This window comes from Phaseolus vulgaris, chromosome 11, assembly GCF_000499845.2.
Source record: "Phaseolus vulgaris cultivar G19833 chromosome 11, P. vulgaris v2.0, whole genome shotgun sequence".
Classification (NCBI taxonomy): Eukaryota; Viridiplantae; Streptophyta; class Magnoliopsida; order Fabales; family Fabaceae; genus Phaseolus; species Phaseolus vulgaris.
The window spans coordinates 5985379-6011153 of NC_023749.2; the positions used below are offsets into that span (position 1 = coordinate 5985379).

The 25775-nt window shown below is 31.7% G+C and overlaps 3 protein-coding genes and 1 pseudogene across 5 annotated transcripts; 2 read left to right on the top strand and 2 right to left on the bottom strand.

Moving 5' to 3' along the window:
* Positions 1-1650: 1650 nt before the first annotated feature.
* On the top strand, positions 1651-5751 carry LOC137822221 (uncharacterized). 2 transcript variants are annotated; one of them, XM_068627139.1, is made up of 9 exons: positions 1651-1841; positions 1914-1999; positions 2814-2861; positions 2953-3041; positions 3461-3514; positions 3982-4049; positions 4160-4209; positions 4579-4676; positions 5465-5751. In XM_068627139.1, exons 1-9 carry the CDS (start codon positions 1783-1785, stop codon positions 5567-5569), a joined length of 657 nt encoding a protein of 218 aa, XP_068483240.1. In that variant the 5' UTR covers positions 1651-1782; the 3' UTR covers positions 5570-5751. The 2 variants fall into 2 exon arrangements, with proteins under 2 accessions (XP_068483240.1, XP_068483275.1); XM_068627174.1 differs by lacking the exon at positions 4579-4676 and having other exon boundaries at positions 1667-1841.
* A 302-nt stretch (positions 5752-6053) lies between these two features.
* Positions 6054-7442, bottom strand: LOC137822101 (aquaporin TIP1-3-like). Its single transcript, XM_068627028.1, has 3 exons — positions 7183-7442; positions 6822-7072; positions 6054-6555 (listed from the first exon to the last, which is right to left on the bottom strand). Exons 1-3 carry the CDS (start codon positions 7313-7315, stop codon positions 6181-6183), a joined length of 759 nt encoding a protein of 252 aa, XP_068483129.1. The 5' UTR covers positions 7316-7442; the 3' UTR covers positions 6054-6180.
* A 2285-nt stretch (positions 7443-9727) lies between these two features.
* On the bottom strand, positions 9728-12339 carry LOC137822755 (ATP synthase small subunit 6, mitochondrial-like). 2 transcript variants are annotated; one of them, XR_011083007.1, is made up of 3 exons: positions 12098-12320; positions 11950-11992; positions 9728-10030 (listed from the first exon to the last, which is right to left on the bottom strand). XR_011083007.1 is itself a non-coding variant. In XM_068627780.1 (2 exons), exons 1-2 carry the CDS (start codon positions 12216-12218, stop codon positions 11946-11948), a joined length of 168 nt encoding a protein of 55 aa, XP_068483881.1. In that variant the 5' UTR covers positions 12219-12339. The 2 variants fall into 2 exon arrangements, 1 of the variants encoding a protein (XP_068483881.1); XM_068627780.1 differs by lacking the exon at positions 9728-10030 and having other exon boundaries at positions 11946-11992; positions 12098-12339.
* Positions 12340-14336: 1997 nt separating this feature from the next.
* On the top strand, positions 14337-25475 carry LOC137821900 (probable leucine-rich repeat receptor-like serine/threonine-protein kinase At3g14840; annotated as a pseudogene).
* Positions 25476-25775: the final 300 nt, after the last annotated feature.

A 25775-nucleotide genomic window follows, 5' to 3' on the forward strand; every position in this document is an offset into this window, starting at 1 on the left:
AAATTCAAAAAAAGGAAATAAAACAAATTTTGTTAATATAATATCAAATCAAAACTAGGTGAATTCACCCATTTCAAAATTAAGTTAATATAAAAATAAAATAAAATAGACTTTTTTGGGTACAGGCGTGACAATTTTTTATTGTACAGTTAAATTTTATATTTAAACTTGAAATTTAAAACATGAGCTCTTAAATTTAAAATTAAATAATAAAAAATTACACAAACTTTTTTAAGTACAATTTACTATAATTGTTATATAAAAACTGTACGGCGGGTTTTTTTTTATGGCGAAAATTTTAAGAATAGTATAAAATATTTATATTATAAATTATAGATTATATATTTGAAGCTTAATTGTATGAATTATTTATAACCATTACGTAATTTGTTAAATTATCTAGTCCTGACTTAAATACTATGCTTTGGTTTAACAAGAAAATTAGATTAATGAAGATGCACGCTGAGCTGAATTGGACACCACTTATATATAGATATTTTCTTAACATTGACCTAACAGTAACAAATTTTTAATTAACTTTGCAAATAGGAGCACTTACGTATCATGTATCCATAAAAAAATTACTAATACGAATCAAACCTAAATTAAGTAAAAGAGTGCTTCAATTATTTATAGTGAAATTTGATTCATTGGACCACTTGAAATATAAATTATGTTGTTTGAAGTTGACCTCACTTGAATTATAAACTATTACAATTTGAGAAGAAGTAGATTATTTTAGTAATACAAATAACTCCTAGAAATAATTTCGTAACAAAATTTAAGATCTGTTGTTACAAAATAATATTGCAGGAATGAAGTCCTCTTCACAAAGTAATTTGGTAGGAATGAATGTTTTTCACTTGCTATATGTTTTTAGTCTTTGTTATTCGGTTTTCAGTTTTGTTGTTCTTTTGGTGTGTAAGGTAGAAGTATTTGCGATGACATTTCGATATTTAACTAAATTTTCATTATTTTATTCTTGTGGAGTGACTTCTTCTTATTTATAGGTGTGTTTTTAACCTTTAGGATGCTATGTTTTAATATAGTTAATCTAATCTACTTGATAGACATGATTTATGTGTGATTACCATGTAATATTTATTTAATACTAATACTTAATTAATATGAGATTAATACTTAATTAATATGAGATGTAGATTGGATTCCTGGTCTTCGGCATCCGGTCTTCAGTATTGTCATCCTTTCGTTTTTTCAGGCATGAGTACCTGCAATGATACTCTGATGCTCAAGTTAGTTTTAAATATATTAGTGTCAAAGGTTCTAGGATCAAAATTTCATTATCTTATTCTTGTGGAGTGACTTCTTTTTATATGTAGTCTCACGATAATATTAATTATTGAAAATACTATGATTGATGCTTTTGAATTTAAGTATATTTTATTAAATAGAATATTTAATTTAAAAATAAATTTTATCTTGGCTTTAATAGGTGATTATGTGAGAATAAGTTAATCTCATTACCTTAATATATTATTAAATTATACTACTTATATACTTAAATTAACTTTTTATATACTTAAATTAACTTTTTCTCTAGTTGACAGTTAATGAATATTTGTAAAAATAAATAGATAATATTAGGCAAACATCTATTTAGTATATATATATATATATATATATATATATATGAGAAAAAAATATAAATGTGATTCAAAGTAAAAGTGAACCGGTGCGATTGGTTGGTTCGAGAGTTTATTTTACCCATCTCCGGCGAAGTAGGGAAGGAGACGAGGGAAACGAGAAATCGAGAGACGGAGAATGTCTCGTATCTCCACATTCTATCTCCTCGCTTACAACTCCTTTCAGACCGTTGGATGGTACAAATTACAATTCTTCATCTCATCTCTTTCTTTAATTTCTCTTCTAACTCTCTAATTTCTCACTCGCAGGACGCTTTCCTTAATTAAGATTTTGTACAATGTTCTCGTCACTGCTTCCATCAACGGAACCTATGCTTCCGCCGGCAACTTAATATGTCAGTTCATTCCCAAAATACCCTTCTCGCAATTCTATTATTCAATACACTGTGAACAAAACAAACACATGTTTTTTTTTATAACTTTTTTCCGTTTAATTACTCACTTGTGATTTATACTTGCAATGTTTGCATTTTAATCTGTATAGATAGAATTTTTTCGTTTCAATTCCTACTCCTGGATTTTTTAATCGAGGTAATGTTCAAATTTAGTCATTAAAATTTTATGTTGCTAAAAAAAATCATATAAGTCACTCGAATGTTTTAATATTGCATTTAATAAGCGATTATAATAATAGTAACATGTGTTTAGAGATACAAATATGTTAGTTTTAGAATATATTTGAATTTTTAAATTCTAACAGAGTAAATTACACTTGTTTTTTTTTTTTTTTCAATTTAGTCCGATATCTTTCTTTTTCGCAGAAAATTCTTTAATTATTTTGACAACATTATATTATATTGATATCCTTATAAATTATGGTAGTCCCTTTTAAAGTTTGAAAAATATTATGTAAAATAAAAATAAAAATAAGGAAAGCTAGTGTAATTTGCTCAAACTAATATGAAATATTGAGACAGTTTCAGAGATTAAATTGAACATTTATTTTCTTAAAATTTGTTTTATTATCTTTCAATAACTTTTAACTATTTTAGTCTTTATATTTTTTAATTTGTTTTAGTACTTACTTTGGGACGAGACTAAAATAGATTAAGAAGTGCAGTGGTAAAGTGTAGAACTGTAATTTTTAACAAGAGTAGAGATTTGTTTAATTAAAGCTAATATTTGCTCTGCCTTGGTACTTGATGCAAGGTTTTCTGCAATGTGCTGCATTTTTGGAAGTTATACACGGAGCTATCGGTGCGTTTGCTACTTGAATGAAATTGAATTGCTTTGTTAGTAGAACACATAGTTTAAATTTTAAGAAGCAATTTTAATGAGTCAATTTCAGGTATTGTGCCCAGCGGAGTTTTGCTTCCTCTTATGCAATGGGGAGGAAGAACCCATTTTGTGCTTGCCATTGTTCGGAAACTTGATGAGGTTTTATGGCTCACTTTCAGTTCTCTTGTCTTTTTGTTTTGCCAAATATCAGTATGCCACTGAAATAGAAAATGTTATCCCAATTTATTAATGTTTTACCTTTTTTGGCTAAAGGCTTTCCACAAGTGCGACATGTGTTGGCAAGACTCATTTTGAATAGTATAGTTCCATTTCTTTCCACTTTCGTTTCCACATGCTCTTGTTCATGGAATGAACCACTATATTTAGTTTTTGAAATTATTTACAGCGAACATTTTGAAAATCCTCTGTCACTTGTTTAATATCATTATTTTTTTATGTAAAATGACAATGAAATGCATGAAGTCCTGAGGACTAATCTGAAAGTTTACTCGCGTATGCAATGGTTGACAATCAGACACAGATGCTAACATTGGCTCTTTGTCGCATGCTTTCTGTAGCTCCAGGAATTACCTTCAGTTTTTATCACTTTTCTTGCATGGAGTATGGGTGAGGTAATTTGTTTATATTTTTATTGGATGTAGTTCATTGAATTTTCTAGCATTACCTTCTGGTTTAACATTTAAAACAGTTGTTACATAACCATTTAAAGCAACAATGTTGATCATATGTGTTCAGCAATAATAGGAAAATGACTTAATAACACATGAAAAGTTCACTTTTTACAAATTTTAGCATATTATAGATTGAGGTCATCTTTAATGTTCCCAAACTTCTTTTAACCGCGAGTTTATGTCATCCCTAGTGTAACATAGAATTCCTATTATTTTTTTTTTCTTTTTAAGAGAATATCAGGTGACTTTTTCATGGTGTGTATGTATTGTGAACTGTAGCCTGATATTTCCTTCTACGGCACTAATGGTTTATGTCTGATCCATGGAAATTATCTTATAAAAGAAATATATCATGATCTTTTTTCAAGTTAGAAAGATGACTGGGACTGCAATCTTTGGCGATGCAGGTCATTAGGTATTCACATTATGCTTTCAGTTGTTTGGGGAATTGTCCTTCTTGGATGACCTATCTCAGGTATTTTTCTATCTTAGGCCACATACTTAACTTGAACAAGGTTAATATCTTCGATTATTTTTATAGAGTACTCTTTTCAAAGTAAATGCTTGTTGCTATCCTCTAATTAGGTACACCGCGTTTATTGTGCTGTATCCTTTGGGAGTGGGTCCTGGTGAAAGTGAGTTCATAAATTAATATCTCCCTTCAATCTCTTGGAAATCCCTTTTGGAATGAATTTTAAGCAATTTCACAACTTAATTATAGAGATGGATAAAATTTTAAAAAATTACTAAAATGAGTAAGTCGTGTATTCTTGAAATAACTTCATTTCAAATACACAGAAGTCGTATGATACCATGACTTATCAATTTCAATACTCTTTTTAAAATATTATCTATTTCGATAATTATCGTGTAAAATTGCACCTGATTAAAAAAATATTTGAATTTTGAAACAAATTTACAGTAGGCTTGACTTCCACCTATTCCTTTCTAAACCAAATGCCATCATCCCCTTCATAAAGTAACTGATATGTATTATATTGCAGTTTGGACTATGTACCAGGCGCTTCCAATTATAAAGAAGAAGAATCTCTATGCAGATTCCTTTTCAGGCCTCCCATTTAGTTATTATGAGTTCCTTAAGGTAGTAAGTCCTTATACGTAACAAATAATCCATAGCCTCAAAAGGATCTCCCATTGATTACCGAACTTTCTACTAGAGAGGAGACAAAAAAATGCTTCAAATGAAAACTATTGTGTCAATGCATTTTGGATAAAAGATTTGTGGTTTGAACAAACTTTTTCATAAACACATCTAGAAGATATAAATAAGAAAAAAATTAATTGAATTTCTTTATAAACTAAAATTAGGTTATGGATAAATTAATTTGATGAAACTCTTTCCATGTAGTCTTTTTAAATTTTTATTTTTAATTTATGCATTAATTAATTTTAACTTGTGGAAGAACTCATAAGTTTTTCTTATTTTTTTCATAGAAATGTTTAGGAGAAATTTATTCTAGCATACTCTTATTAAGTATTTATTGAAGAAGGGCTTACCATGTAAAACCTATGCATAAGTTGATTTTATGATAAAAAAAGAAATAAGATTGTACTGTTTGCATGTAAGCTGTAAGCTGATTAATAAACTATTGGGGAGAGCTTATTGAAATAACTAAAGGCAACTTATAAACATGCCATAAGTTATTTTCATAATTTTTAACAAACAAGTGGTGATGCAAAATGACAAGTCCAAATAAACTGTACATAAGCTCCTCCAAGACAAGTGTTGAGAACTGACTGAAACTGGTTTTTGCTTCATATCAAATGCCTTTTTGTGTCCCTTTCAATTCAATTTTGTATAATTGTAGCTTATGTACACGTCCACGAATTGTTTATTCTTTTAATTTATGCTCCATTTCTCTCATTCAGGTTGTTCTTGTAGTTTATCCATTCCTTTGGTTCAAACTTTACCTGCATATGTTCAAGCAACGACGTGCAAAACTTTATAAACGCCATGACAAGAAAACGGCTTGAGGAGCTTTACAAAACTTTATAAACACTGTTCTTCATGGTTAGTCATATTATTGGATTGATGATTAAACTTCTGAACTTGTGTTTTAGTTCCGTACACTATGTATTTTGTTAAAATTAATAGCATTCTGTGTAGCACTGGAGACACTCATTCTGAAATTTATTTATTTCCTTTTCAATTTTTTACATGACTGGAGTCTAGTGTCAAATAATGGATTTGTTCCCTGCAGTAATGATTATGGTAGGAATTGGAAGAGAGACCATGATTTGTAATATTTTGCCTTCAGTATTGTGTACAGATTTCTACCCCGTGAATTTATATTGATAGCTTGTTGATAAAATGAATTAGTTCATTCTTTCTTATTCTAAAATATTGCATTTCGAGTTTATGGTCTTCTGGATAGTAAGCATTATATGTAAATATTGTCTCCCTTAAGAATCATTTATAAGGAGCAAGAGGATGTAAAGTTTGCTTAAACCTTAGAAGTTTAAATGTGACAATTACTTGGTAAATAATCTCATAGATCAGGACAAATATGCAACCAAAAGCAAAACAAGGAAATTGAAACAACAAAGAGAACCCTCATGAAAAGCAAAGAAATGTAATTTAGGTCCTAATAATCTGCGACGGATAGCTGTTCATAAGAGTTTGGAGTGATGAAGAAAGTGCTGTACACAACAGCAGCAATAGCAGAGCCAATTAATGGGCCAACCCAGTAGACCCAATGGTTGGCCCATATCCCACTAACAACAGCGGGCCCAAAGGAAACTGCTGGGTTCATGGATGCACCATCAAAGGCACCACCAGCTAAGATGTTTGCACCCACAATGAAACCAATTGCCATTGGAGCAATTATACCAAGTTGACCCTTCTTTGGGTCCACTGCAGTGGCATACACTGTGTAAACCAAACCAAAAGTCATCACAATCTCAAAAACTAGTGCATTTGCAGATCCCACCCCAGGGGATAATGAGAATGCAGATGTCTCCTGCAACGGACACACAAAAAAAGGAAAACTAATCACTAAAATTAACATAATTCAACATTGTATTTCACACTATTTTGTGACTTCTTATCTGGGATTATGTTCTGGGAGACCACTTTATCATTAAATTATAATATTAATAATGAATTTAATACTAAATCAAAAACTATTTTTCATTTTACATCATCAAAAACTTCAAAAACTAAATTAACTATATTTTACATCATCATAGTAAATTAACCTAAAACAATATAAGTAAAGTGTCTTACCGATCCACCAGTGGCAAATTTAAGCAGGAAGCAAGCCACTACAGAGCCGAGCAACTGAGCAATCCAGTACAAAAGGCCTCTGAGGAGGGTTATATGGCCACCAATAAAGGCACCAAATGTGACTGCAGGGTTAACATGGCCACCTGAGATGTTAGCACCAACTGAGACAGCAACAAAAAGAGCAAATGCATGAGACAGTGCTGCTGCCACCACCCCATCTGCTGTTGCTGGACTATTGTTTGTCAGTTTGTCTGTCAAAAACACACCCCAATAGTTCATAATATACTTACTGCATGCTTCATACTGTCAATGAAAATCAGACTAAGAAGAGTTGTGTGCTCAAATATGAATAAGGACTTACTAAATGCCATTCCAGAGCCTTCCCCTGCAAAGACAAATATTAGCATTGAGATGAACTCAGCAAGAGCAGCCTGCAATGCATCGGCTTGGCCAAACTCTGAAGGATTTCCAATGGTAATTCTAGAATTCGCCATCTTTGTTTTCTTTGCTCAAAGATTTCAACTATAAGGTTTTTTGCTGATAATTTATGTTACCAAAGCTTCTTCCTCAAGCTGTTGCTCAAATGCTTCTTATATATACTAATGACCTGCTGCTGCATTTCACCTTGTTTAACTTGTAGCACAAACAAACACTTGGGTAATATGAAAAAGAAAAACTTTTGGTAAGGAAAAATTATACAATTCTTTTTCTTCTTTCTTTTTTCCTACTTTCCATCTCTCTGTTTATAAAATAAAAAGTTCTATATTCTATAATAATATTAATAGAGCAGTTTAATTATAAGATATCTTCAGTATATTAATTAGTTGAAAAACACTTTTAAATATAGTTAATTCATCTCATATTTCATTTAAACAGAATTTGTGCATGATGAAAAAGTGGTCGGGGCCTCCTTTTTGTTTCGGTGAAGCCACGTGTACGGTTTGATGTGATGTAATGAGGGTGCATCACCGACTGTGACCAATGGGTGATGATAGGTCCCCAATTAGCATTAGGACCAACCCACTTAGGTTGTGGTCTGGCCGGATCTTAAAAAAATTATTTTTTGGATGTCAAAATATTTTTATAAGTGTAAAAATATTCAAAGGTGTGAAATAAATGACTATATTAAAATTAAAAAATACATTTAGTTATTTATAATTTATATGTATGAAAATAAAAGTTTGGGAAACCAAGATCTTTCATACAACATCACTGTACATGGGTGATTTCATAACTTATATTATTTATAAACACATTTTTTTAAATTCCTTTTATCGTATTTTGCATTTTGTTAATACCTTTGTCTCTTAAAACCTTTTTAAATAATCTTCTATTTGCAAATTTTATAACTTGCTTAATGGAACAGATGAGAGAATAGTTATAATGATGTGATTTTTTTTCGAAGTCTACCTCCATGGACTAGTCCTAGAGTGGCCCACGAAATGAATGGCTTGGCTCCTAATTAGACGGTTTCCTTAATAAATATTTTGACGTTAAAGTTGTCATTTATATTGATATAGTTGCGAAGATTGATTCATACGTCTTACTGTTAGTCCATACTAAGTGAAAATGTATTTTTTTCTTTCTGTAAAAATCAAATTAATATTTAAAATTTCACATCATTTATATTCTGGATTATATAATTTAAAAGATATTTTTGAATCTGAAAGTATTTTTTTGCATTTATAAAATCTAGAAGTAATTTAAAAAAAAAATCAGATTACATGACCCAGAAACTAATCTAGAATCTAGAAATAAAATTAAAGTAATTTTCTTTGATTTTAATAAAATAGTTATTAAATTTTTATATATTAAAAATAAAACTTGATTTTCTTTACATTAATTTTTTTTTATTCTTAATAAGTTAAATTAAAATTTATGAAAAAATAATTGTCCTAAATTTAAAACTCACACAAATGAAGAATTTAAGACGATTAAGAAAAACGAATAGAATGTCTTTAATTAAATAGAAAGGCTTTTTTCATTAATTAGAATGTTCTGCAAAGACCAAGGTTGCGAATTGTGGAATAGGTCTGCCTTGAAAGAATGAACCAAAATGTGTTACTTATGGGAGCAAGAAAATAGATTCATCAGCCAGATCTTCTCATCACACACAAGATCACATTATCGGCGAGAGAATGAGAAGAGAAAATATTTGCCAACAGTTAATAAGCCTCTCAACCCTTATTCTAAATCTCAAAATGGTTCATTTTCTTTTTAGTGAAATAACCCTTTAATGTTTTGAGAAACATTATGGTACCGAGGAATGGTAATTTGTTTGAAGATGGAAAATGTGTCTCTATGGGGTAAGTTATAAGGTACGTTAAGAGGTTGAAGAGCAAGTGAAAGAGAAGATGGATGTAACAAAACCGAGTAGGGAACAAATTACACCCATCTTTTCTATTGCATGTTAGAAAATGATTTTCAGAAAATAAATAATTTTATTTTGTTCCTTTAGAAGTCCTAAAGGAAAAGGAAAAGAAAAAAACAACAACTTGAAAATGAAGAAGGTACAACACTCTTCATCATTCTCAAAAGGGTATTTTAGAATTAAAAGAAAAAAAGTATAGAAGGCAAGGGGAAGGTATGCAAGAGTGAGAATTTGCCTTCTAATTATTATGCCCTCATGCTGGTTTGTGTCCAGATTCCTTGTAATCTTAATTTTTTTTTTCTATCTCCATATAGAGTAAGCATCAGTTTGGGGCATTATTTAATTTTCCAAATGATTGCTACTCGATTAGTCTTTAAAATATGGCGGCAATTCTACTGCACTGCATAGCTTAGGAAGGTTTTTCACTCTGAAAATATCAGCTTAGTGTGAACTAAGACAACTAGCCCCACTCTCAAGATACTAGATACTAAGTCAATACAGAATAGTAACAAACATATTAGCAAGGCACAGAACGTACAGTATTAAAGACATCTATTTCCAGAAAATATTAGGGTCGATACATAACAGGGAAAACTACAGACAAGTATTATAATGAAGGAAATAACCTGAATTAGAAATTAATAACTATTGTGTGTTTTCTTCAACCAGATTTAGGTACACAAACAAAACTGAATTCAAAACAAGGGATACAGACTGAGAGAGATTATCCTGAGCATCTCTCTTGTGTTATTACAATCCATAAAATCAAGACAAGCAAAGTAATCTTGACAAATCCAACAGTGTCAAACCAGTGCAGATCTCACCATTTAGAAGTCACCTGAAATGCGTATGAACACCACAATGTCCTATTATTAGAATTCATGCATTTAGACGCATGCCTAATAGCATATAACAGATGGAGCACAAAACAATCAGGTATAGTGATAAAATACGTTGTAGAATCGATGACAATAATGACTTATCGCTAATAATTCCTCAATTAAAGCCCAATAATCATCGGCTTGAGGCTCATTTGTAATAAACCAAAATCGGTCAAGTTTTAAAAAATATGTTCCATCAACTCGGAAAATTATTTTCCTGTCCAGCATAGGTTGGAGAGAAAAACAAGCACATTCATTGTCAAGGTTTATCTACACACAAAAAGGCAATTGAAAATTCAGCCTAATATGACCATTGACCAAGATGCTAACATAGCTCTGATCCGGCCAACAGTTGGGTCAACAACAAACTAGATTTATACACATCTAGCTTAGAAAGGAAATGCACCCTTCTATAAGAAGATGCAATGCAGAAACTAGTACGATAATTCAAGTAATTCTGCATGATGAATTTCAAGGATTACATTATCAACCTTTATTAGAATTTACGAACACAATATTAAATGAGAAAATTGCTCACACATCAATCATATCAAAAATATCTATATAAAAAAGTCAAAGACACCATAGAAAGCATGAAACAAAACAAAACTGCATTTAAAAATCTTTTAATTGGTTGGGCGTGGGCCCGTTCACGTTTTGTTTTTACATCTTTGCTGCAAAGTGTACAAATATTAAGTAGGTAAAGCTTAGAGTTTTGTTATTATAAAAAAGGGATAAACTCTTGAGAACGAAATAGAGATATACAACACATTTATATTCCCTGTTTATTTGAACCGGTTACCTGGTCGGTTCACCAGTTCAATCGGCCAGTCCAGTTTTCAAAACTTGTTTTTTTTATACTCATAGGTCCTCCATTCCATTTCATTTCAAAATTCTAAATCAAAATTAAAAAAAAAATCCAAATATCCAAGTTCAAATCCAAATGTATAGGTCTGCCATTGTCTACGTACAGCACTCACATTTCCAGCACACCTAGCAAACCCAAGCAAGTTGTTCAGAGATTGTACCAGGTTTAGATTAAAGCAAGACGTATAAGAGGCCGGTGTTCTAATTTCTACTGTGACCAGAAATATACTATTAGGCATAATTGTTGAGCTTTAGTGCATGTTCTTATAGTTCTTGCTTCTGATGCAGTGATTTTGAAAAACTTATTGCTTGCAGGAGTTGGAGGACATTGGGCCAGATTTGGCACAGCACCAAACTACTGCAGATAACATTGTGCTTCAAAGAAGCTAAATGGGAAGATAAGATAGAGGACAGCATTGGAACTACTTATCCTGATCTCAACATTGAGGACAAGATTGAAGTGGGCGGGAGGGATATATATATGTACATCGACCAAGAACAGGATGCTACCATAGCTGATCAAGTCAATAGTCAGGAACAAACCGAGAAAGAAGTTTCAATGCTAAGAGTATAGCAAGCCTGGAAGTTAACAAACCGACTAAATTTATACAGTAGTAAGAAATATAATTGATGGTTACCATTTCTATTAGAACTTAGGATATATAACGAAGATAGAATTCTGTTAGGAAATCGAGTGCAAACAGTACAAATAGGATGAATTGAGAGCAAATCGATTATTAGAATAAATCTGTGAATTTCCATATCTCTCATCTTTCTCTATTAGCCACTTTGAATTGCTAACACGGTACAAAACGACGTATCATCATACGTACAGCAAAATATCAAAGAGGAATCGCCATTTCCCGATAGACAAAATTCATAAACTACACAAGACAAATAAACAACCTCGCCCGCTTAAATTTTCAACAATTGGAAACAGTAGAGACACACTCGTACCAAATATTAAAGAACAGAAACACAAATGAAAACGCCTCGCAGATAGGGTTACCTTTTGTGCGCCTGAACGAACTTCGAATTCTTAGCGTCTTCCTCTGCCAAAAGAAAACGAGATAGTGAATTAGTGAATTACGATTCGATCATAGAGAAAACACAGTTAAATTCATCAGAAAGAGAGAGTAATTGATGTGGTGATTTACCGGTAAGGCCGAGGGAAAACTTGGTGATTATGGCTCCGGTGACTGCGAATCCAACGAGGAAAGGCCAGTTCCGTTTCCATTCGCGCCTGAAGAAAACGGGCCATGGATCGAACTTCCGCATTTTGTACCTCTTTTTATCAACGCTGCTGTTAATGCAATGCTATTTTCTCAAGCTTGCTTCTGCTGCTTTGTTATTGTAGTCGCTGCTACCGAATCGGAGATCTAAAAGGGTTCCCTGGTTATACCTTTTTGTGAATCCAAGTGGATATAATCCAAATTTAATTGGGCTTCAAAAAAAGGCCCAGAGAGAGAAGGCATGTTCGTTGGGCTGCTCTGGCTTTTGAGGGACTACTTCTTCCTGTACCCCTGTACAAAATATAAAAAATACCTTTTTATCATTCTTGTGTCATTTCTATAGATTTATAACCATTTAAAAAAATTACATGTATTCTGGATTACATAAACCAGAAGTTAATTTCGGATTCGAAAATAGCTTCCACATTGTCTAATCTATAATATATTTTTAAAAAATAGTATTCTAGATTACATAATCTGAAAACAACTTTTATGTAACCTGAAAGCTAATCTTATATTAAAAAAAAATTATAGATTATATAATTCGAAAACTAATCACACATCTAAAAAAAAAAGACTTACAGATTATTAGAAAAAGATTTTCAAATTATATAATCTGAAAATTAATCACACACTTAAAAAATACTTCCATATTATATAATTCAAAAACTAATTATAAATTTAGAAAAAAAACTTTTAAATAACATAATTTGAAATATTAGATAGGAGATTAAAAAAATTATGAGAATAGCAGAAGACCGTATAGAGTAGGTACAAGAAAAAACAGTTCTTTTGAGGTCCAAACAAGAAGGCAATGATATTTCTACAGTACTTTGATGGTGGTCTTTTTTAATAAAAGATAAAACTTACAAAATATAATATATGTATTATTCTCCAATTGAATTTAGGTTTATTTATTTAATGAAGACTTAATTAAATTTCAACTTCTTCACAGTTACTATTAATTTTTTTGTTTTATTTAAGACTGGATTTTTTTTATATTTTTCTATTAAGTTTCTCTCATTTAATTTGTCTACTTATTTTTACGTGTTAAAAAATATAAAATTTTGTAATTAATATATTTTGATATTGTCGCTAATGTAAAATGATTAATAATTTTTATTTTTTTTTATTAAAAATATGTTGGATAACAATTTCATTATTCTATGTCATTATTTACAACGATATTATAATCTACAAGATCAAATAATCATTCTTATCATCACGTGACTATGTGAGTCTTTTGTTATTAATATCTTTTAATAAAAAATACTTATAATTTTATATTAACAATAATATAATATTTATATTAATCATATAATCTCATGTTTTTTAACACGTGAAAGTAAGACAATAAAACAAGATAAAAATCATGTCACTCACTTAACATAAAAATTAAATAAGATAAACTAAAATGCAAAATATAAATCATTTAAGTACTTAAAGAAAAATAATATTAGCAACTCAAATAAAATTTACGAAACTTAAAACTTAATTAAATCTTTAATAAAATATAAACTGCGACATTTCAAATATAATTGAATAACAATACCTACAATATACTACATCATGAGTTTTTTTTTTTCCTTTAACAAACGAATTTATGTTCAAACGTCATTCTAACCAACAAAACAGTGTTTGGAGCTATATTTGAAGTTTTAAAAATGAAAACTAAAACTTTAAAAAACATGCATGAACATGAAATGCCTTACCATATAAGATCAACCTGAACTTTCCCATTTACTCTCGTAACTTATATACACATGACCATAAACTATAACATATTTTAAATAGTTTTTTTATTCTTTAAATTTTTAAGCCACTTGGTTTCTTGAGCGTATAATATAAGCTAATGTAAAATTATAATTTTTTTCTGTTTTTTATGCAAGTAAAACTTTATGGTAAACCTGCTAAGACAAACAAGCTACAACATGACTATGTCAAATACCTCAAGAATGACATAACAACAACCAAACAAAAACAAAGCTTATTATTATTATTATGATTTATACAACTACCTACCATTCAAATATACAACCAAGAAGAAACTTGATTCTCCATCTTTTACTGTGTCAGCCAGTGGTCACTATCCTTTTCTCTTTTTTCATTGATTAAAATGGCAATCTCATTCTGAAGCACTTATAAAATTACCAAGTGGGAAGTTCTTCAGGAGAGTTGACTTTGTATTAAAATCTGTATATATCTTTCCTCTGAATTGAATTTGTTTTGTCATTCTCATGAAGCTATTCTCCATCATGAAATCAACAACAGCATGAACATGGCTTCACCTCATTTCTTCCTCCTTCAGCTCCTACTTGTATTTTGCTTTGTCTCTTTAGCTTTTGGAGCTACTCTCCCAGAAGATGAAGGTATGTAAAGATAATCAAAGCAGTTTTTTTTTTAAATATATATTTTTTCTCTGTAATATAATATGAAATTAATTTTTGTATTTTTCTGTATATTATCCAAAACTTTACGCTATTAAAGTGTGTTTATACTATAAAAATGATTGAAATAAGTCATTTTATATGTGAAATTAGTTCAATTTGAAATTTTACTTCATAAACTAATTGAAAAAATCTAACAATAATTTCACATACAAAAGTACTTATCTCAATTGTTTTCATATTACAAATATATGAATGGTCTAACGTGAACCATACACAAAATCCAATTTCATATTATATTATGAAAATAATTGAATAAGTCATTCTATATGTGAAATTGGTTCAATTTGAAATTCTACATCATAAACCAATTGAAAAAATCTAACAATAATTTCACATATGCATAACAACGTATCTCAATTGTTTTCATGTTACAAATATATAAATGGTCTAAAGTTTGGACTTGAGACAAAAATCAATTTCATATTATAGTACAAAGACAAAAATATATTTAACCATTTTTAATTAACTTTTCGGCCAAGATTCATAAAAAAAAAATAAGAAAATTCACAAAATAAAAAGAATCAAACAAACTTTGTTCCCATAAAATCAAAGTAATTTATGCTTATCAATTTTCGAAAAGGTTAAACCCGGACATAATTAAAAGCTTTGAAACGTATAAATTACTCTTTAAAGTTTGAAAATATTTAAGTACGAAATGTTTGAACAGAGGAACTAAAAAGTTTTTTATTTTTATAATTACATTAACTAAAAAGATTAATTTTAAATTATAAATCATAATCCAACTTAATTTAAGTTTAAGAAACAAAAAGTATACTTATCCAAATTGAGCTTTCTGGCAAATGAGTATGCATTTTGTTCTACCCACAAACATTATTTGAGTTGTTTAATAATCATTGTACATATAGTGCAAGCTCTGAAAGACATAGGTGAGACACTTGGGAAGAAGGATTGGGACTTCAGTGTTGATCCATGCAGTGGAGAACACAATTGGACATCACATACTAAAGTGAGAGGAACAGAAAATAATGTTATCTGTGATTGCTCCTTTGAGAATGACACAATCTGCCATGTTACTAACATGTACTTGTCTCACTCCCTTTTTTTCTTCAAAGTTTCCATATATTGTTCTCACTACCAAAATCATTAGATGTGTCTTTCAATTTCAATTTCAATTACAAAATTAAATACATTTAATTGGCTAAATGAGGATGCAGACTTTTGAAAGTACAAAATCTCAGAGGCACTCTCCCAGTAGCAATGGTTAGATTACCGTACCTTCAAGAAATGTATGATATTCTTTAACTTTTGCTCACTTCAATTCAACAATGTGTTTTGTAATTTTCAATTTTGCATGACACTGTCTCTCTGTTGCAGTGACCTTAGTCGCAATTACCTGAATGGGACAATTCCTTTGGAGTGGGGCTTATTGAATATTGTCCACATGTACACTTTCTTTAGTTTCTCTGTCAATTTACTCTTCACCAATCTATAAATACATGCACGTACCATTGCTACTACTCCCTCTGTTTCATAAAAACTGCAGTTTAAGGTTATTTCTTATTCCCTCAGTTTCACAAGTATTGTGATTTAAGGTTGTTTCACACAGTTTAAGAATTATAATAAATATTTCATTTTTTAAAACATTTTTACTATAAAGGCTCATTGCTAGCTATTTCAGTAAGTATATTACTGCGATTGAAACCTATGAGTAATTAACTTCGTGGACGAGTTAAGAAAAAAAAATAAGAACATTTATAGTATATAAATAGGTGTAAACCTTATTTTATAAGTCAGTTTTATAAGATTGAGTTAGACTTCTACTTTTTAATATGGTATCAAAGTCAATTATAACGATTGACCTAATCAGGTCATTCACTATTGGGTCACTATAAAACATTTCATGGTATATAAGTGAGTGCAAACCTCACCTTATAATTCAGTTTTATAAAATTAAATTAAGCTTAAAATACACTTCTTAATACTAACCCTATAGTGGAAAAATTGCAACAGAGGTCACAAAACCTGGTAGTTGCTGTCACATTTGCAATTGGTGATCATTTATCAAAGAAATACTAACAACACTTGTTGTAATACATTCTTTTGTTCGTTGTGATGTACTAATTTATTGAAACAAGAAGCTAATGCATGCCAAGATGTTTCATATTTATGATAGTTCTCTGAGTGCTAATCGACTAACGGGTTCAATTCCCCCAGAGCTAGCAAACATCTCCACTCTCCAAAGTTTGTGAGTTTCTTTTTCTGGTTACCATGCATTGTTTTTAAGCATTTATCACCTCATCTGGATTTAACTTTCGCTTTATGTGAATAGGACCCTTGAATTCAACCAACTCTCTGGAAATCTTCCTAGTGAGCTTGGGAATCTTCCAAGTATTCAAAGACTGTATGACGTTTATTTTGCTTTCTTTTTTTCCATTCAACTTTAGTACTTTGTTTGGGTTGTTATCTTTCCTTTTTGTTCTAAAATATCAAATGTCAATGCTCATTGAATAGCAGTTTAGTTTAACTAGAAGACCTTGGTTTCTCTTGACAATTTATTGTTGTTTTTAATACGTTTAGGCTACTTACCTCCAACAATTTTACTGGAGAGTTGCCTGCAACATTTGCAAGAATCACTACCTTGCAGGAAGTGTAAGCTTCCCAATTTGTTACTTTTAATGCACTGATTAGTGACTGTTAAATTAGTATATACTGTTGTTTTAAGTTCCATCTTTAGCTAAAGTCTTTTTGTTTTGTTTCTTGTCATCACATTATGCAGTCGACTAGGGGACAACCAGTTCTCTGGAAAGATACCTGATTTTATTCAAAGCTGGACAAGTCTCCAGAAACTGTGAGAATCTATTTTTTGTTCGGTTACAGTGGTACCAATGTTAACTGTTCATGATTGTTGAGGAACACAAACCCTTGATCTCAAAGAATTTTTCTTTTGTTATGACAGAGTGATTCAAGGAACTGGATTAAGTGGGCCAATTCCTTCTGGAATTTCACTACTTGAAAGTTTAACAGACTTGTATGTCTGGTATCTTATGTAGTAAGCTTTAAATTTACTTTCATTCTAGTTGTGTTTATCTGTGCTTAAAATGTGATGTGCAGGAGAATTAGTGACATAGACGGATCAGACCATTTTCCTTTTCCCCAACTTAACAATCTGTCAAATTTGGAAATTTTGTGAGTTGATTGCATCAATTAATACTTTGTGCACATTGTGGGACAATGACTCAGTAAGGCAATGTTTTCAGAAGAAGGAAATTACAATACTGATTTCCTTTTGTTGTCCATCTTACTGTTTCGCAGAATTCTGAGGAGTTGCAATATTAATGGAACCATACCTGAATATCTTGGGACTATGTCTAGTTTACAAACCTTGTAACTTCTGTTACTCTCCCAATATGCTTAAGTGCAACTAATTATACCAATGCTTAATATGCTTAAGTACAATGTTCTTGTATTACTTTTAAATTTCAATAGTATTTTTCTTTTGTACCAATGCTTCAAAAAACATAACTACAATTTTCCTTGAGTTTATAGAATGTTTTCTAAGCTAATTTCTTTCAGCTTAATCTGGTTGCAATTTTTTTCAGGGACCTCAGCTTTAACAAATTAAGTGGACAAATTCCAAGCAGCTTTGAGTATGGCCTAAGAAAGATAGAATATATGTAAGAAGTTTGTTAATTTCTTTTCTCTTCTTCCTCTAAACTGGGCTGGCATTTTCTGGTAACCAATTACTGCTGTTCACTTTCATTTTAGGAGAAATAGCATGTTTCAATATTACTAGAATTTTCACCATGATTCTAGGACTTGAATAAATCAGAAATTTTATACATGGTAATTTCTTTGTATTCTTTAATTGTAGATATTTAACTGGAAACATCCTCACGGGACCTGTACCTGCATGGGCAGAGAAAGATAAAAATGTGTAAGTTTTATTCCAGTGGTTTTTATTTTTATGTTATGATTCCTTAAATTGAATAGTTAATGAGTTCTAAGGGGAAAGAGACTTTATAAGCATATCATTTGCTGTCTTTTATTCCCTTGTAAAATGTGTCTTTCGTCTTTTTATCTTCCCTTCTATTTTCTATGTGAAAAACCTAGTCTTGGTTGTATGATTTCTGTTTGTATCAGTACTTGACCATCACCTATGTATGATTAAAACATAAAATTTGATTAGACTTTTGATATACAAATTGTAATTCCCTAAATATTTGTTGCAGTTATTTTATATCTCATAGAATGTTGTGCTCAGTTGCCTATTAGATTAATCTAACTATCTAAGTAACTTGATTTACCTGTGACCTCTCCTAATGTCATTTTATTTTGCATGAATACTATAAATGAACCTAAGACCACGTGCTTAAAGAAACCTAGCACCTTTACTCAGACCAACATTTATAGACACCATTCTTTTCACCTTGATGATAACTTGATAAACAATACTTCTTTCAGAACTTACTACAGGCTAGTCATATATTCTTCTAACTTTCTAAAAGTTTAAATGCTAATCTCCCCTCTATTTCATGTTGTCCAAATCTATGTGGAGGCAGGTTTTTTTTTTTTTTTTTATCAGCAAAGAATGAAATTAAATTAAGAGGGATACAAAAGGGGTATCCCAAACCTTTTACATAAACCAAATCACATTAAGAATATCCAAGAATAAAGAGATGAACAAACACCCCAGAAGCAATAGATAGATAATGTTTGCTGCATAAGCTAGACATCCTATTCCAGCTAGCACCGTGCTCGTATTGGAATGCTATAAGCACTGCAAACTGCAGCTACAAAACCATCAAATACACCCTGCCTCTATTGGTATGTTATAAGACACATCAAAACAGAATCCTCCATCATGTCCTTAACATTTCTTTTGACTCCCTGGCATACAAGCACATATGTCCTTTCCATCTTGCACCAGCTGCAGGCCGTGACAAACCCACCAACACCTCCAACCAACTATAAATCCAGTATAGGCCGTAGTCTTAAAACTCTTGGCATCTGGGAGTCCTAATTATAACTTCTAATGCAAAGCATTGGATTAAGAATCCAGGTTGTGTGTACTATTCTTCTTTGTTTAGTTAGTCTGTTATCATTCTACTCTAACTTGTTTATGCAATCATTTTCTGCTAACTTTTACCCATGATGAAAGTCACTTTGATAACTTTTTGGCAGTGGAACTAGATTGTGCACAACGTGTTTTTTGAACAAAAACTTTAGTATTTTGGGGGCATTTGGAAGAACTTAAGGGGAACTTACGGCTCCTTCTGGCTTATTTCAATAACTTTCTTGGAGAACCTTATCAATACACACTTCTTTTAGTTCATTCCATCATGTTTCATGCTCAAAATTATGTCATGACCCTTAATGTCTTAAGAGCTTATCAGACAAGTGCTTGATTAAATTGTTTACCTGAAGGCACCTTTGAGTTACTATACTAATTGTAATCGATTTCTTTCTAGTTACCAGTCTCATGAAGTCTATCTGTTTTGAATCTTGTTTGATTTTCTGAATCAAATTTTAAATCTGAACCAGAGATCTTTCGTACAATAACTTTAGCATGGAAAACTCAGGGCAGCAGCCATGTCAACGTGGAAATGTGTAAGAATCCTTGCATATGAGAACATTTGTTTGCAACTTAAAGAGCCTATCTGAGTCATAACTTTCTGTTGTATCCCATAGGAACTTGTTTGCAAGCTCCTCGATGGACAATAGCTCGTAAGTTTGATATATCTTTTGACATTTCCCTTTCATATGGTCATTTTAAATTTTATATGATGGGATCATGCTAAATAGCTTTGTTACTTTGGTCATTCTTTCAGAGAATCCATTTCATGTTTAAAAAGTGTTGCTTGTCCTAAAAGTAAGTTTTACTTTTCTTTTTTTATAACAAATTTTTATACAAAGTTAAATTGTCACTAACCTTTACTTATTTACCATGTTTGAATGCTCTTAACTCTTTAGCAAGTGTACCAAATCAAACTAGTAATATTGAAAAGTCCAAGTATCGTTTGTCAAGAGATTTGCACAAGTTTAGCCAATATGCAATTTCACTAAATTTCGACTAAAGACTTAAAGGCATCGATTTATTAAATTTGAAGAGTAGAGTTAATTCTAAATTCAAAGCATCAAAATGACTAACTTTAAATGATATTACTTCACACGGACAAAGATTTACCGGGTTGGATTTCATGAACTTTTATAAATGTACTTCTCTATCCAATATATACCTAAAATAATGTGAAACACATCAGTTCCTTATTACTTTTTACACTAAGTTTGCATGAAGATCAAGTGTTATAGAATGACCAAGAGATAATAGGTTGTGTCTAATATTATATCCCTAAGTTGTTCAATCTTGAGGACCAAGTTCTAAAATCATTTCCAATGTTTAGAAGCAACCCAAATCATAGATGATCAAGCCACACAACATTAAGCATCAAGGAAGAACACAAGAATTATGAGAAGAGATTTGTATTGCAGTAGAGAAACTACATATAGAAGAGATTCATTACATCCAATCCCAATGAAATGGGGAGTTAGCTACTCCAAGACATTTAAAGTACAGAAATGGTAAAGTAAATGACTAGCTTGAAGTTGGAGGTCCTCCTGGATCTTTCCTTCATTCCATTTCAGTAGCTCCAAACATACGTTTTTTATTTTTCCCTCCAAAAGTCCATGCAATATGTTAAGTTCTCTCTTTTTTATCACGTCCAAAAAGTAGACTCTCGTTGGGTGAGCTTATCTGTTTTCTAGGTAAAAGACAACATTGTAAAAGGTGCAAAGTTTCAGCTCTCACTCAACAAATCCATTGCTAGCCCAGCAAATTCAAAGTCATTTTCTCTTGGTGAGGCTTCAAGTTGTTGGGCGAAAAACTCCAATGTTGACTTTCACCTTTCATGACTTCAAGCCTTTATTTCTCTACAAAATCTACGAAATAAGTAGTAATCACTTCTACAGAAAAAAAAATGTTTTAACAATGATTTTTAACACCAATTGAAAAGACTATATCATAAATACAACTAAAGAGGTCCAATACATATGTTATAACTACTTGCTATCACACTTATCAAATACCACACTAAAAAAATCTTATAGTGAAGTTACAAAATTGCTATTAACCGAGTTTTCCAAAATTCCATGCTGTGAAAACTATAAACTAATCATTTTGCATTATGAACCAAATAACATGTCACAATAGTACAAATAGAACTTTGGAATTTTGATGATCTATAATCACTATTGACTCGTTTTCTTCTGATCTGTCTTGCTTTTGGGGATAGTGCAAACTTATCATATATGTCTAATACCTTTTTTACTCACTAATATGCTTGTCCCAGAATCATACTCTCTGCATATAAATTGTGGTGGAAAGCAAGTAACAGTCAATGGAAATGAAACATATGATGACGATACAGATAATGCAGGACCAGCAAGATTCCACTTAAGTGAAAAAACTGGGGATTTAGCAGCACTGGTCACTTCATGGATAATGACCGTGCAGAATATTATATTTGGCTAAATCAATCTAAGCTTTTCATGGATGATGCTGAGTTATACATGGATGCACGTGTTTCTCCCATTTCTCTTACTTATTATGGATTTTGCCTGGGAAATGGAAACTACACGGTAAATCTACGCTTTGCAGAGGTCATGTTTACTGAAGATCAAACATATAACAGCCTAGGAAGGCGCATATTTGATGTCTACATTCAGGTAAATTATCTCAAACTTTTGTAGTTTTATTTTGTCTGTCATGAGTATTTCATTTCATGAAATTGAAAAACCCTTTAGTCAAAGTTGCCATGTTCAAATTCCATATCTTCAAATTTTAAAAAGAAATCTGATTAGAGATAGATATGTCCTTTTATACTCCATGTGGAACATTAGAATACCCAAAATATCACATATCAACTGGAGAAGTTTTCCCACCTTGGTACCTCATTTCATTCATGAATTTGATTACTACAATTAATTAAAGAAATTTGGATATTGCATACTTAAAATTGTAGCCACTATGAGGCATTAAGGTTGGTTTCCTTTTCATTCAGGGAAATTTGGTGCTGAAGAATTTTAACATTGCAGAAGAAGCAGGAGGAGTTAATAAAGCAATCACAAAATCATTTACCATTGTGATTAGTACTAACACGTTGGAAATCCGCCTATATTGGGCTGGGAAAGGGACAACTGGTATTCCATTTAAATCAGTATATGGTCCTCTCATATCAGCTATTTCTGTAAATCCCAGTGAGTTGTACTTCTCATTCAGTACTTGATATTCATATAGCACCTGGATGTTACCATGCAATATAATAATTTTTTCTATTATAATCAAGCAGACTTCATCCCTCCCTCAGAAAACGGAAGTAGAATGTCTGCAGGTGCCGTGGTTGCTATTGTGGCTAGTGTAGCAGTTTTTCTAGTCCTGGTATTTGGTATACTTAGGTGGAAAGGCTGTCTGGGACAGAAAAGTTCTTTAGCAAAAGGTAATTGCGAATAACTTATTCTATGATGATGAAAAGCTTTGTGCTTCAACTTAAGGACTTTCAATGTACAAAACTGAACTCTTGCACGCAACATAAATTTTCGCACCTAAATTCAGGCATGCAGTTAAAGTTCTTTGAAAAGCAAACTTCACTTTTTATTATTAACACTCTTTTGTAACTCAAGACACTTGATTCTAACCCTCACACTCGTTTACTCTATGTTTCACTTCTCTTGGTCTTTTATTCTTGCTTCTTCATTCCTCAAACATAATGGTGATAATTCCACAAGTAACAAAGTGAATTCATTGACAAGGTAACTAAGCTTGGATATATACATAGAACTAAAGAGATGCTACCAATTAATGACTCTATATTCATTAGTGTCCATCATTCTGTTTATGAACCACTAGTGATTTGTTTGTGCGATTGATCCAGTTTGCCAATGGTTACAAAAGTATTAATAATATAGAATTTTCTCGACCACATGAAATCTACAGTTTTTCTTTGTTTAATTGACAGAGCTAAAGGGTTTAAAATTGCAAATGGGTATATTTACCTTACGACAAATCAAAGTAGCAACAAACAACTTCAACAAAGCCAACAAAATTGGAGAAGGAGGGTTTGGTCCTGTGTACAAGGTAATTTGGACAGTATGGCATATCCCCTCAATTATTATGCATCTATTTTAATTGAAGATATTACTTTTTGATGTTGCATTGCTCCATATGCAGGGAACTTTATCAGATGGTACAATAATAGCAGTCAAGCAGCTTTCTTCCAAATCAAGTCAAGGGAATCGTGAGTTTCTAAATGAGCTTGGCATGATTTCAGCTTTGCAACACCCTTGTCTTGTTAAACTTTATGGATGTTGTGTCGAGGGAGATCAATTATTGTTGGTCTATGAATACATGGAAAACAATAGCCTTGCTCGCGCTTTGTTTGGTAATTTTTTCTTATGAGGCTGATTTCAGTTGCCCCTTCTATGATATTTCCCATCTTCTAACTTGTGTATGCATATGAAATTTTTGTGTAATTTAATTGCATTCACCAATGAAGGTGCAGAAGAACACCAAATAAAATTGGATTGGCCTACAAGGAAAACAATCTGTGTTGGTATTGCCAAAGGTTTGGCATACCTCCATGAAGAATCGAAATTGAAAATTGTTCATAGGGACATCAAGAGCACTAATGTGTTACTTGATAAAGATCTCAAACCAAAGATATCTGACTTTGGTTTAGCCAAGCTCGATGAAGAGGACAATACCCACATAAGCACTCGAATTGTTGGAACTTAGTGAGTCTCTATATTTTGATTTTTCTATACAGATTTTATGAAGAAATGTTTTTTATGCATGATATGATTAGACTATGAAGCAATAAAACAGAGAGGTTACCAAATTGCATACCATGTTGAATTGGATTTAGTCAAGTAGTTGGGCATTAAAAAGAAATTGAGAATGAAAAAGCTTGAGCAATCAACACGTTATGCAGCTAATAATTTTGTGTGTGTGCAGTGGATACATGGCTCCCGAGTATGCCATGCATGGCTATTTGACTGACAAAGCAGATGTTTATAGTTTTGGAATTGTTGCCTTGGAAATTATAAGTGGGAGGAGCAATATGATTCAACGACATAAAGAGACATCATTCCATCTTCTTGATTGGGTAAGTACTTCCATGAAGTGTTCAACAAAAATGTTATTTTCCTTTAAGAACCACAGTTTTCACAGTTGCCATATAATATCAAATTTGACAGTAGAATCTTCCTTGTGACTACTTATTTTCTTTGGACTAGAATCATACTAGAATCCAGCATAGATAAGATTATATCATTTTGATGACCATTGTTTACCAGGCACATATGCTAAAAGAGAGTGATAATCTAATGGAGTTAGTTGATAGTAGATTGGGTTTGGACTTCAACAAAAAGGAGGTTACCACAATGATCAATGTGGCTCTTTCATGCACCAATGTCAGTGCCTCCCTTAGGCCTACAATGTCCTCAGTGGTAAGCATGCTTGAAGGTAGATCTATTGTCCAGGAGTTCATTTCAGAGTCAAGTGAGGCATTGGATGGGAAGAGGTTGGAAGCAATACTACAACATTACCAAGAGATAGAAGAAAACAATTTAGGTGAGACCAACAATCAGAGTCTCTCAGTGGATGACACATTGGCCACTTCTTCTATATCTGTAACAGATCTATATCCTGTAGACATGAATTCCTCATATTGGGAGAAAAGGGATTGGTGAGAAACCTTAGAAAGCAGATGTTGCTTTGGACTTGTAAGTTGTAATTACTTTGTCATGAGTTTGTGTGTACTTCATTTCTTTCTTCTATAGATCCTTTTGTGACTACTGATTCATGCTTAGTGGTCTTATTCAGATGAGTTTAATTGTCATACATTCCATACCTAAAGAACTCTATATTATTTTTAGTCAATTATAAATCATTTAGATATAATTTTTAAAATAATTAGTGTACTCGGACGATCGAAACGACTCCAGTAGGCCGGTCAGGAACTTGACTATTCGGCCACTTAACCACAATGAGAAGGTCACACGACAACACGTGACCGACTGACCCATGACGGCGAGTCATGGGTTGACCAAGTCAGCAAAGTTAATCCACAATTAAGGGTTGTTTAGCACAACCCTAACCATGAACTAACCCCTTAATTCGGTCCATCAACAAAGGTCCA

Excerpts from the sequence above, each read along its gene's own strand:
- LOC137822221 (XM_068627139.1), top strand. The coding sequence starts at position 1,783 with ATGTCTCGTATCTCCACATTCTATCTCCTCGCTTACAACTCCTTTCAG. Across the intron at positions 2,000-2,813 it reads TTCCGCCGGCAACTTAATAT|GTTTTCTGCAATGTGCTGCA; the intron begins GTCAGTTCATTC and ends ACTTGATGCAAG. Across the intron at positions 2,862-2,952 it reads AGTTATACACGGAGCTATCG|GTATTGTGCCCAGCGGAGTT; the intron begins GTGCGTTTGCTA and ends AGTCAATTTCAG.
- LOC137822101 (XM_068627028.1), bottom strand. The coding sequence starts at position 7,315 with ATGGCGAATTCTAGAATTACCATTGGAAATCCTTCAGAGTTTGGCCAA. Across the intron at positions 7,073-7,182 it reads AGGCTCTGGAATGGCATTTA|ACAAACTGACAAACAATAGT; the intron begins GTAAGTCCTTAT and ends TGTTTTTGACAG. Across the intron at positions 6,556-6,821 it reads AATTTGCCACTGGTGGATCG|GAGACATCTGCATTCTCATT; the intron begins GTAAGACACTTT and ends TGTCCGTTGCAG.
- LOC137822755 (XM_068627780.1), bottom strand. The coding sequence starts at position 12,218 with ATGCGGAAGTTCGATCCATGGCCCGTTTTCTTCAGGCGCGAATGGAAA. Across the intron at positions 11,993-12,097 it reads GTTTTCCCTCGGCCTTACCG|AGGAAGACGCTAAGAATTCG; the intron begins GTAAATCACCAC and ends TTCTTTTGGCAG.